The sequence below is a fragment of the Myodes glareolus genome, chromosome 9 (genome assembly GCF_982192425.1).
Source record: "Myodes glareolus chromosome 9, mMyoGla1.1, whole genome shotgun sequence".
In the NCBI taxonomy this organism is placed as follows: domain Eukaryota; kingdom Metazoa; phylum Chordata; class Mammalia; order Rodentia; family Cricetidae; genus Myodes; species Myodes glareolus.
In genome coordinates this window covers 17,974,204-17,986,304 of record NC_142034.1, presented here as the reverse complement: position 1 = coordinate 17,986,304, position 12,101 = coordinate 17,974,204, and the positions used below count along the sequence as shown (strand labels likewise).

Genomic DNA, 12,101 nt, shown 5'->3' with positions numbered 1-12,101 from the left:
GTGTGTGTGTGTGTGTGTGTGTGTTGCTTACTATGCACCAGGTACTACTGGATTCTATTCCTATACTATCTCATTAAATCTTCCATAACCCTAAAAGGTAGATACTATTAATACTCGGGGAACACACACACACACACACACACACACACACACACACCCTCCAGTGGCGCATAATGAGTTAGAGACAGAGCAAACACTAGATCTTGAGGTTTCTAATCTCTAGCCTCCGGACTTTGCCATATCTCTGTTTCTTACCCAGATCCCCCTGGGGCGCAAATGTGCAATACTTGCTAAATGAACAACTGCGGGTGGAGGGTGGATCTAGGGAGTTGAAGTCTGTGGAGTTTCCGGATGCCTGCCCTGGACAATGCAGGGTTTCGCCCTGTGGGTTGGGAGAGTAGGGACAACAGGGCTGGCTGGACCAGCTGTTGCCTCGGGGCTCCATGCCTGGCCAGTTGAGCCTCTAGGGCAGAGACTGGGGCTCTCAGCTTAAAAGCTCTTGGCTTCAAAGGAATGTGTAGTGGGCTGCCTCTGCTCAGGAGGGGCTAAAAAAAGCCTCAGTCACCCTGGACTATGTGTGAGGGTTATCAACAGCTCAGGTCAGCTCATCTCTCTCTGACCACTCCGGCACTTAAGAGAGGGTCTGTTTTCCTGCCCCCTCTCTGGTTTCCACCAATTGGCAGGGAAGAATCCATCTGCTCCAGAGGTGCAGGCTGTGAGGAGTGAGGTGTGTGTATGGGGGGGGGGGGGTGAAGAGGGAACTGGTGGCCCCAAACTGGTGACAATACTGAGATGTCAGCTGTGCCCTGCTGCTGTTTCTTCCTTTTATAGCCAGCAGCCGTTGCCCTCGCTCTTACCCGGCCCCTCTGTGGGGGCTCCTGCCCAGGATAAAAGCAGGGGGAGGCCTTCCAGTCTTCCCTCTTCTCTCTCAGGGGCGACCTCTCCTCTTTTGCTTCCTTTTTAGGTCCCACCTCCACTGGAGCGCCCAAGACAACATGCCTCCCAAGAAGCCTGAACCTAAGAAGGAGGCTGCCAAGCCAGCCGCAGCTGCTGCCGCTGCTCCAGCCCCTGCCCCAGCTCCTGAGCCCTCCAAGGACTCTGCCTTTGACCCCAAGAGTGTGAAGGTGAGTGAACCCCAGTCCATCGGGTATGGGTAGAGAGGACGGGCTCCTATTCTCTCTGTTGCTGAGGGATCTGTTTCTCTCAGGCCAGACAGACGTGAGGACCATGGCATCCGTGCCCTATGCCATAGCTCCAAGGGCCAGTAGAACCAGAACTAGACTCAGAGACATTGTTTGAGCGATGGGTTGTTGCTCTGTGCACAGATGTCAGACCACTCCTGATTAGCGGAGCAGAATCCAAAATGGTGGTAGATGCAACCAGCCAGCTTTTGTGAAACATCGCGTGGGGAAACCATGGTGAAGCAAAAATCAGCCTTTACCTAAAGTGGAAGATGAATATATCTTTAACAATCTATTATTTTATTCTCTCTGTGTGAGTGTTTTACCAACATGGATGTCTGTGTAACACATGTACTCAGTGCCTACGGCCAGAAGAGGGCATTGGGTCCTTCAGAACTGGAGTTACAGATTGTGAGACGTCATTTGGGTGGTGAGGACCAAACCTCGGTCCTCTGGAAAAACAGCTACTGCTCTTAATGGTTAAATTATTCTTCTAGCCCCGAGAGGTGGAGTATGTTTATGAAAAATAGACACGTACTAGGAACTAGTGGTATAGCTGGGGGTGGGGTGTGAGCAGCCAGTGGGGTCCGCTTGTGTGCCGGAATGTGGGAACCTTCACCATAAATACACTGTTGGGAAAGAGAGGCAGAGAAGACAGGAGCAGCCTGGGGCCTTCCCTTTTTCTTTCCCTTACACTGGTGGGCCACTCTTTCGAGGCCACAGGCTGACACTCACTCCTGGCTGAGACTTCTCTACCCTGGGTAGGAAGCTGGGCCTGCTTTCTTTAGTCTTTCAGTTTTATGTCCTGCTTTGTCTTGCTCCCTTCATCTGGCTGGTAACTACCTCCCTCCCTGCCCCTCTCTGGAATTGGTATGAGCCCCTGTAGACTGACTCCATCATTTTAGGCCTCCCAGCCATCTGTCCCAGCTGCTGAAGGAATGAACCAGGAAGGGTTGGGCCTGGGAAGGAGTGGGGTCTGAAGCTTCTAGAGAGGAACAGTTTGAAGACTTGGCACCAGGTTGGGAGCCGTCAAGTGGCTTCTGATGTGAAGAGCTATTAATAGCAGGTCTGGAGTGGTGGGCCCCCTAGGGGATCTCACAGGACAAGGCTGGGGGGAGGTGAGAAGTACCGGACAAGGTTCTGGGACACACAGGCAGAGACCCTGAACCCAAGGCTCTAGCTGTGTGGGCCTCCATAGTCTTCTCAGGACGGAGCTCACATCAGAGACTTCAGACAGTACTGCATAGAGGGAGTCAAGATCCTGTTAGCCCTCCCAGGGGGTTGGCAGGATTGACTTGTCAAAGGGATGAAGGAAGTTACTCCATGCCTAGACTTGGTTGTGTGGCTCCTTGTGGGGAAACCGAGAGTAGTGAAAGACCCCATAATACCTGGGGGCTTCCAGCATCATCTGTCTTCCCTAAAGCTGAGCATCCGTGCACCCAGGAACCCCCCCTTGCCTTTATTTCTGATTTGTCTGATTAAACTCCATATTTGGCGCCTGTTGTCCGGACAACTTCCCAGTGACATCAAATGAGCTCTCCCACTTTGAGCTGTCACTCAGGGAGCCATTCCCTGCTCACTCACATATCGCCTAGTTCCTTTGTTTAAGATCCCTTGACTGCAATGGGAGCAGAGGCAAACCTGAGCCCATTGTGTCATGGTGACCACGCGGTCAGGCTGAGTGCGTGTGTGTGTGTGTGTGTGTGTGTGTGTGTGTGTGTGTCTAGTCCTGGAACAGAAAGCATCATAAAGCAAGGCAAGCTGTCTCTCCCCTGGAGGGTTAGTGTAGACCTTGCTTTGCCTCATTTACCTCCACACTTGGCAACACTACTCTCGGCTATAGTTTCCCAGCTGAGCCCCTGTGGTGTCAGTTCTGGAAGAAGAGGTGGGACATGGCTTGGTGGCACATGAAATGCCTCAGGGGTGGCACCCAGCACCACTAGGGAATGGAAGGCCAGGGCAGAGCAGAGTGGGAAAAGACATTGAACTGACATCCAGAATTGTTAAAACGACGACTCATGCTCGGTCATCTCAGTTAATTTTCCAGAACTTCCCACCTGGGCACAACCATGTGTGTTGGGGGGTGGGCACCTCAAATCCATTTCTTCATTCAACACGCTATTTTTGAGTACCTACTATATACCAAACACTTTAGTGATTATAAAAGTCTCTACCACCCTGGGCGCGGAGGGAGGATAGGGACCTGGTTTTAATGAAACAGGCACAGATAGGCAGGGACAAAGAACCAGGCACCTGGAACTCACTAGAGTGCCTGGGAGGAAGATGGTGTGGGGTGGGGGAAGGGAAGGCTTCAATCAGTGAGGTGGGGAGGGGTCCCCCAGAATGAGCAGCACTGAGCACCAAAGCCAGAGGAGGCACATCTAGTCAGGGCATTGTGAACTAGGGGGCTCCTGGGGGTGATAGGGAGAGCAGCTTGTCCGTGGCTGTCTAGGGTGAGAAGGAAGTTGCTGTAGACCCCAAGGAACTGTAACATGGGTCACTGTAGGCGCTGGGACTGTGTAGGTAGCTAACTTCTCTTTCGTTTCCTCTTGGTGGTGATTTCTTATTAAGATTCATTTATGTGTATGACTCTCTTGTCCACATGTATGTATGTGTACCATGTGCGTGTCTGTTGCCCATGGAGTCCCGAAGAGAGCATTGGAACCCCTGGAGCTGGAGTTTCAGATGGTGTGAGCCGTCATGTGGTGCTAGGAACTGAACTTGGCTCATCTCCAAGGGCAGCGATGGCTCTTAATTGTGGAACCATTTCGCCAGCTCCACCCCTTCTCCCTTCCATTCTCTGTTCTGAGAGAGCCCTGAAGGGTGCACTATGCCATAGATTTCCAGCTTTGGCCCATTCATCAGGAGACTGGCTTACACTCAGTCCGGTGTCCTTCCCTCTTCATCAGTGGCCTGCTGGAGGTGACCAGACTCCCCTTTGGAAGCCATCAGCAGTCCCCGCCCTCACTCCTGTGTTTCTTTCCCTACAGATAGACTTCAGTGCTGACCAGATCGAAGGTGAGTGTCAATGACTCTGTGTTCTCTTGCGCTTTCCAGAGAAGGAGTAGGGGTCCTTGTGGCAACACTCTTGTTATCCCAGCAGTCCCGCTAGGCCCTAGGTGCTTTAAATGGATCAAGTCACTTGATTCTTCAAGTGAGGTATAGTAACTATCACTGCCGCTGTTTCACAGGTAGTAAAAATGAGGCTCAGAGACTTTGGGTGTCTTGTCCATTCTCACGGGGCCAGCAGTGGTGGGTCCAGGATGTGAATCTGGGTATCTTACTCTAGACCTTTGTTTTTAGCTGCCCTTTCAGAGTGGTTGAGATACAGTTGATGCTGCTGTCTTTACCCCGCCCCTCCACTCCCCGCCCCCAATCTGTCAGGATATCTGGAAACCCTTCTTTCTGTTCTTGATACTGGAAACACTTCTTAGCTAATGGGCTCTCCCTCCTTCATAATGAAGAAAGTCTGCAATATATATCCTCCCTGGTGGCAGGGCCAGGAGTGACTTGTAGGTACTTGGTCCATCTGTGGTCTCTGTCACCAACTCTTCTTATTTTTCAACAGAGACAATTGAGGTTTTCCCAATCTTAATATAAATCGTCAGTCAATGCAACTTTAGGATAAATCTCAAGGGGCTGGAGAGATGGCTCAGTGGTTAGAAGTGTGTTCTGTTTTTGCAGAGGACCTGAGTTCATTTCCCAGAGCAGTTTACAACCACCTGTAACTTCAGCGCCTGCACACCCATAACCATGCAATTAAAAAAAGATACACAAGGATGTACTTGAATAATCAGAGAGCCCTTCATGCTGTCTCCATGGAGGGGGCATTAGCATCTTTTCTCCAGTGGTCTCCCGGTGAAAGATGTCTGCATTTGAGTTGTAAGGTTAATGACAGTTCTTGTCAGTTTCCCTCGAAGAAAGCTGTATCAGTTACTCACACACAGAGCATGAGAAAACCGGCACATGTGTTTTAAGGCTGGTGACAGGAATCTGTTTCTGTCGTAGGCCGTGGAGACTCACTGTCAGGCGACGGTTTTGCAGACGCTGTGGAATTCTTAGTGCTTTCTAGTTAAATGCACACATCTGTAGTACGTCAACCCCATGGCACCAGAGTGGACTGGAAACTCACTCAATAATTAGTGTCTCGTTTCCCACGGGAATCGTGGTGGAGGCTCGCCAAGACAGCTGCCTGAGTTCTACTCTCCCGCAAGGTCCCCAGGGGTTACGAAGGCTTCTTCTTAAAGTTCCATCCCTGTTGTCTCTTCATTTGCTTTTTGGTGAAGCTGTAGCTAGGGAGTGATTTTCTTCCTTCCTGCCTTCCTTCCTTTTTCTTTCTTTCCCTCCCTCCCTCCCTCCCTCCCTCCCTTCTCTTTCTCTCTCCCCCTCCTCTCTCTCTTAAGACAGGGTCTTAATTAACTTAGACTGGCTGCAAATTCCCTTTTGACTGACAATAGCCTTATGCTTCTGATTCTCCCGTCTGCACCTCCCAAATGCTGGGGTTCTAAGTGTGTATGACCACACCTGGTTTATGTGGTGCTGGGATTGAACCCAGGACTTCGTCCATGCCAGGCAGGTTTTTTCCTGCCTGAGCCATATCCCCAAAGCCCAACTGATGGTTTAGTTGTGTTATAGTGAAAAGAGCATTCTTGGGGAATCAGGAGACTCCTTTATTGTCGCCAGCTCTTCCACGATGAGCCATACTGTGTTTGCCCTCCCACGCCTTGTCTTCCTGGTTCGTTTTATTTATGTGTGTTTACATATGCTCTCATGGAGGTCAGAGCAGGCATCAGATCTCCTGGAGCTGGATTTACAGGCTTTTGTGAGCTGCCCGATGTGGGTGTTGGGTTTTAAATCGTGTCTGATAGAGCATTAAGCACTCTTAACCACTGAGCCATCTCTCTAGCCAGGCGTCACTTCCATAAAACCTAATTTTGTTTTATTCAAAGCGAGGCTATTTGGTTCTGCCCATTTCGAAAGTCTTGTGACAATTCAGCATCTGTCTACGTTCATCCTTCATCTATCTGGAGCTAGTTACCATGTTCTTCTAAGCTTTGCATTTTCTGGGTGCTATGGCTCCAATTTCCTTATACCCTTTCCCACATAGAAACCAACCTCCAACTGTTGACTTCTTCTCTGACCCCTTGCCAGATCTGCACAACCTTTTAGAACAGGGCTTCTACCATGGGGCTCCTTGTCTCAGGGGGCAGCTACCTCATTACCACTGTGTGCTGTCCCTTGGTAGGGTTGTTCCTGCACCAATGGCTCTGTTATTCCTAGTAGTAATTCCAAGCATTAATGTTTTCATGTGGGATCCTCATCAGGAAGAGTTGTAAGTAAGCCTGAGGTACTCTGTGTTGACGGTAGAAAAATTTGTAAGTAATTCATATGCAGCCTATAAGGAAGCAAGCGGTTCTAGGTACCTGGAAAGGATCTAGAGTAGTCACCTGTCCCTCTACAGTAACTCGCTGTTGATCTGCTTTAACCCCATTGGAACCAGTTTCCAGCTGTTGACAGCTGCTCTGATTTCCCCGACCAGATTTGCATATTCTTCTAGAACAGGGCTTCTGCTGTGGGACTCTTTGCTGCCCCGTTAGTTACTGCTGTCACTTGTGGTTGTCCACTTCTTTATCAATGGCCTGAGGTGACTTCAGGGTCACTACCAGTTCACATTATATTAATAAAGTAACTGAATCCATATTGATGGAGAATTAGCCAGACACGGTGCCACATCTCTATAATCCTGGCACTTGGGAGGCGGAGGCAGGAGGATCAGCGGTACCAGGTTATCCTCTGCTACTAGCACATTTGGGGTCAGCCTGGGCTACATGAGACCTTGTCTCAAAACACAAAACAAACTGATGAAGAAGTAAGTCTATTTACAAAGGACCCTGGGGTATCTTAATTTGGCCTTCCCTTTAGACACCTGTTCAGTGTGTCAGGTCTCTTTTGTACTGAGTTAGCCCCAGAGGCAGGAGACATGGGAGCCACCTTAGTCTGCTCTCTGCAGATCCCACCAGCCATACAGGCAGGCGAACACTGTGTCCTCTCCTACAGCTAAGAACCAGAGGACCCACAGAAGTGTCATTTGACCAAAACCCACTGGTGGATCAGTGGCAGGCCTGGTGTGATCTGACTGTGGCCCCAATGTCACCTTGACTGACTCTTGCAGTTGGGAACAAGCAGTACTGATAATAGTTGACTTTTAAAAGGTCTTATCACTTTATAAGCTGTGTCCGTGTCCTGCCACCTCACAGTGACAGGGATAGTGCAGGAGGGAACTGAGACCGGCCTGGCTTTTCTACTTTTCTAGGCAGAGCCAAACTGAAAATCTGGGAAGCCTCATTCCTGGCGGGGATAAGAGACTTGCTTCTACCAGGGAAGGATGTGGAGTGGGGAGAAACAGGGAACTAGCAATTTTCTAACTGACAGGGAGAAGGGAGCCAGAGATCAGTGCTAGGTTAGGTCATGGGGTCCCCAGGTGACTTTGCTTGTCCAGAAGATGAGGTAAAAGCGCTTCCAGGACAGCCTGGAACAATGGCTCGAGGGAACTGCTACATTCTTTAACTACTCCAGGGAGCAAGCCACAGTCACTGCCTTCTCTCGGGGCAGGAGGCCATAGCTGCGTGTCTCTCTACAGAGTTCAAAGAGGCCTTTTCGTTGTTTGACCGGACTCCAACTGGAGAGATGAAGATCACCTATGGGCAGTGTGGGGACGTGCTGCGGGCCCTGGGCCAGAACCCCACCAACGCAGAGGTGCTGCGTCTTTTGGGCAAACCCAAGCCTGAAGGTTAGTGTGGGATCAAAATGGTCTAATAATTGGACCCAGTGCCAAGTTACATGGATCCTTTTTCCCCGCCTCCAATTCTGTTGGCTTATCTCTGTGACTCTGCCTGTCACCGATGGCATGTCTCACCCTAAGCCCTGGGTGTGTCAGGGCTGGGAAGGCTTCTTGGCTCTCTCCTCCCCGGAGTATCTACTTAAGTGGTGTTCTCTGTCCGCCCGTGCAGAGATGAGTTCCAAGACCCTGGATTTCGAGACGTTCCTGCCCATCCTGCAGCACATCTCCCGCAACAAGGAGCAGGGCACCTATGAGGACTTCGTGGAGGGGCTGCGCGTCTTTGACAAGGAAAGCAACGGCACGGTGATGGGGGCGGAGCTCCGGCACGTCCTTGCTACGCTGGGTACGTCAGCTGGGCAGAGATGACAACCGCCTGAAAGTAGCTGACGGATAAGAGGGGCCAAGTGGCATAGGATGGGGCTTGTCTAAGGGTCCCTGGATCCGGCAAATTCGAATCCAGGGCCTGTTTCCTGGCCTCTATGGGGCCGCCCCCCCCCCCCGCCTCTGTGGGACTCCCCCCGCCCCGCCCACCTACCCCAGGAACTGGGTTTGCCCAGTAAGCACCAGGGGTGGGAGAGAACAGTTGGCAGAGCAGCAGTTACTCCTGAGGCCTGCTGTGGACTCGGGCCTTCTTCCCTTACCTTCGCCACTAGTGCTGGGCCCTGAGAGACTTGAGCCTTACCTTCCTGAGTCTTTGCCAAGGCTTGGCATTAGCCATTTTTCAGATCCAGGGGGTACTCTAAGCCTTTTGAGTGTTTTTTTCTTTTCTTTCCCTTTCTTTGCCCCTTGTCATTACAACCCCATTCCCACACCCCCAGGGGAGAAGATGAGCGAGGCAGAGGTGGAGCAGCTGTTGTCTGGGCAGGAGGATGCCAATGGCTGCATCAATTATGAAGGTATGATCCTTTCTAGCTTCCCAAGATGCCCAGGATAAGAGAGTGATGGGGGATGGGATGGGACTGGCCAGCCCAGAGGCTACAGGATGTGAGTCTTGGATGGGTTGTGGCAAATTCTCATTTGGGCTTTTTTTTTTTGCCATCTTGGGAGTGAATATCTGATATAACGGAAGGGGTGTTAAAATATATATTTATTGTTATTATTGTTTTGCGTGTATATATGTATGATATGATTTTGGTATGGGTACACACGTTCAGAGGTCAGAAGATAATTTTCAGGAATCAGTACTTCCTTCTGCCCTTGGTTCCGAGGGACTGGACTCAGGTCATCAGGCTTCTGTGACAAACACTTTATTGGCCCAGGACCTTGTGATAAACCACATGTGTGACTTTGATCAAGTCACTTGCCGTCTCTGAGCCTCAAATAGGGGGGCATGCTGACCCATTTTTGTAAGTTGTGGGACTCTATAGTGATGATGTCGTTCATGTCATCTGTCTAACGTCAGCACAGAGGGGACACATAGCAGAGTTTAGGTCTTTCCCCTCTTCTGTCCTCTCCACGGACCCTCCAGTAAGAGCATTATCACCTGTGGGAAGGGCATGGCAAGGCTGGAAGTGTGGGGACAGGAAGCAGCGGAGAGGAGGGCGGAGCTCCGAGGGACACTTTGCATGGCTGATTCTCGATTTCTTTCCTAGCCTTTGTCAAGCACATCATGTCTGGGTAGAGAAGATTTCTCAAGGGTGAGTTCTGTCTCTTCCTCAAGGTCTTTTCTACGTCATATGCCCCAGAAGTCTTCTGTGCCAGGTCTGTGGAACCAAGATAGGAGGGCAGCCTGGGGCTACCAGCTGGGTGCTGGGTCTAGCCCCATTCCTCTCCTGCCCAGCCCCCTGCCCTTTGTCTTTTGCGTTGTCGTAGTTAGCAGTTCTATTGCTGAGGTAAACACCACACCCAGATGCAGCTTGGGGAGGAGAGGGTTTATTCAGCTGACAACTCTCAGGTCATACTCCATCACTGAAGGAGCCAGGGCAGGAACTTGATGCGCAGGAACCTGGAGGCAGGAACTGAAGCAAAGGCCATGGAGGGGTGCTGCTTACTGGCTTGCTCCTCCTGGCTTGCTCGTCCTGCTTTCTTACATAGTTTAGGCGTGTCCAGGGGTGTCCAGAGTGGCACTTCCCCTAGTGGACTAGGACTTCCCACAACAATCATTAGTAAAAAATAAACAAACAAAACAAAACAACAACAAAAATCCCTACAAACTCACCTACAGGCACTTTGATAAAGGCATTTTCTCAACTGAGGTTCTTTTTCTCAGACAACTCATGCAGGCAAAACAACAACAGCAAAACCCAAAACAAAAAAGCCAACCAGGACATGTCCTGCTTTGACCTTTGCTGTTCTGCCCCCTTGCCTCCCCCTAGGTCTCTGAGGCCCGGTCCCAGCACAGGTTCTTGGGGTGTGACACCCCAAGTGACTTATGTCCTTTACTTCAGTCCCTTGGTGTAGGGCCCTCCCCATGATGTGGGGCTGTGAAGGGCATGGGATGCGGCAGGGTGACAATCTCTCTTCATCTAGCACGTTTTTTTTTCTTCAGGTGCTTGGTCCTGGGTGAGCGAACGAGGGACCCGTGATGGCTGTCACAGAGTCTTGGACTCACACCACATCACAGCTCCACAACCTCTCAGATCTACGGCCTTCCCTGTAAATAAACAGCCTAGCACCGAGTCTCGCCAATCCCTCGACTGCTTTTTAAAACCCATTGATGGAGTTCATTTGTGTGTGCATGTGTGACAATGTCACCGGAGGCCTCATGTTCTTGAGAAATGGGTTGGATCTGGGAGCAGGGAGACGAGAACGTAAGGTCAAGGATCTAGAAATCGTATCAGATATGTGAGCAAGAGGCCCTTGAGGAGCCTGCAGCTCCTTCCAAAGTTCCTTCTCTACTTTTTCACCCTTAAGTCAAAGGTGGGAAAAAGGACACCTGGGGCTGTCAGGATCCCTTACGGAGTCCTTGCTTCTTCTTCTCCTTTAAGTCATATCAAACATGGAAACACACACCTGTGATCACCATGGTAGAGAGGCAGAGGCAGGAGGATCATATCATGTTGAGTTACATAGTGAGTTTGAGGCTAGCCTGGGCTACAAGTAGCCATGGGCTGCATACAGCCTGCATTTAAAAAAAAGTGTTAGCTCAACACTAGCTTAGTATGTGTAATTACATTAGATTCCCTTTAAAAAATGTGATTAAACATCTAGAATACAGACTTTAGCAGGATAGCCATTTTTTAATCAATTCAGTTGTTGTCTTAATTAGGGAGTCTATTGCTGTGAAGAAACCATGACCACGGCAACTCTTACAAAGGAAAACATTTAATGGGGTGGCTTACAGTTTCAGGGGTCTAGTGAATTATCATCAAGGTGGAACATGGTAGCAAGCAGGCAGACATGATGTTGGAACTGAGAGTCCTACATCTGACTCTCAGGCAACAGGAAGTGGTCTGTCTCACTGGGTACGCCTTGAACATATATGCAACCTCAAAGGCCTCCACAGTGACACACTTCCTCCAATAAGACCACACCTCCTAACGGTGCCACTCCCGGTAGGCTTCTGGGAGCCAATTGCATTCAAATGACTGCAGCAGTGTTAAGAACCTTTGCACTGTGGGCCTGGAGAGATGACTCAGTGGTCAAGAGTGCTTGCTGCTCATTCCGAGGACTCCAGATTTAGTTCCTGGCACCCATATCCAGACGTTCACAACCACTTGTAACTCCAGCTCCAAGGGATCCAATGCCATCTTCTGTCCTCTGAGGATACACAGAGAGAGAGAGAAAGAGACAGATAGAGAGAGAGATAGAGAGAGACAGAGAAAGAGAGACAGAGAGAGACAGAGGAACACAGAGAGACAGAAATCTTTGTGAGTTTGGGGCTAGCCTGGCCTACATAGTGAGTGCTAGAACAACCAGGGCTTCATAGAGAGACCCTGTTTCAAAAACAAAACAAAACAAAACAAAACCCCCCAAAAAACCAAACCATGCCTCACCCACAAAAGGGAAAAAGGAAATAAATCCTTAAAACCTTTAGAAACAACAACAACAACACCACCCCCAAACCCGACAACAGATGGATGTGAATTCATTCTTCTCTCCCAATGATGTCCAGGATGCTGGCCTTGGTATTCTGCTCA

At 50.1% G+C, this 12,101-nt stretch overlaps 1 protein-coding gene across 2 annotated transcripts; it reads left to right on the top strand.

Moving 5' to 3' along the window:
- Window positions 1–593: 593 nt before the first annotated feature.
- Window positions 594–10,640, top strand: Myl4 (myosin light chain 4). 2 transcript variants are annotated; one of them, XM_048445933.3, is made up of 8 exons: window positions 594–727; window positions 965–1,124; window positions 4,172–4,199; window positions 7,822–7,971; window positions 8,192–8,365; window positions 8,841–8,918; window positions 9,615–9,659; window positions 10,511–10,640. In XM_048445933.3, exons 2-7 carry the CDS (start codon window positions 996–998, stop codon window positions 9,641–9,643), a joined length of 588 nt encoding a protein of 195 aa, XP_048301890.1. In that variant the 5' UTR covers window positions 594–727; window positions 965–995; the 3' UTR covers window positions 9,644–9,659; window positions 10,511–10,640. The 2 variants fall into 2 exon arrangements, with proteins under 2 accessions (XP_048301890.1, XP_085552047.1); XM_085695921.2 differs by lacking the exon at window positions 594–727 and having other exon boundaries at window positions 848–1,124.
- Window positions 10,641–12,101: the final 1,461 nt, after the last annotated feature.

Bases quoted from the DNA above. Each gene is read 5' to 3' on its own strand.
- Myl4 (XM_048445933.3), top strand. From the start codon at position 996: ATGCCTCCCAAGAAGCCTGAACCTAAGAAGGAGGCTGCCAAGCCAGCC. The intron at 1,125-4,171 runs GTGAGTGAACCC...CTTTCCCTACAG, and splicing joins TTGACCCCAAGAGTGTGAAG to ATAGACTTCAGTGCTGACCA. The intron at 4,200-7,821 runs GTGAGTGTCAAT...GTCTCTCTACAG, and splicing joins CAGTGCTGACCAGATCGAAG to AGTTCAAAGAGGCCTTTTCG.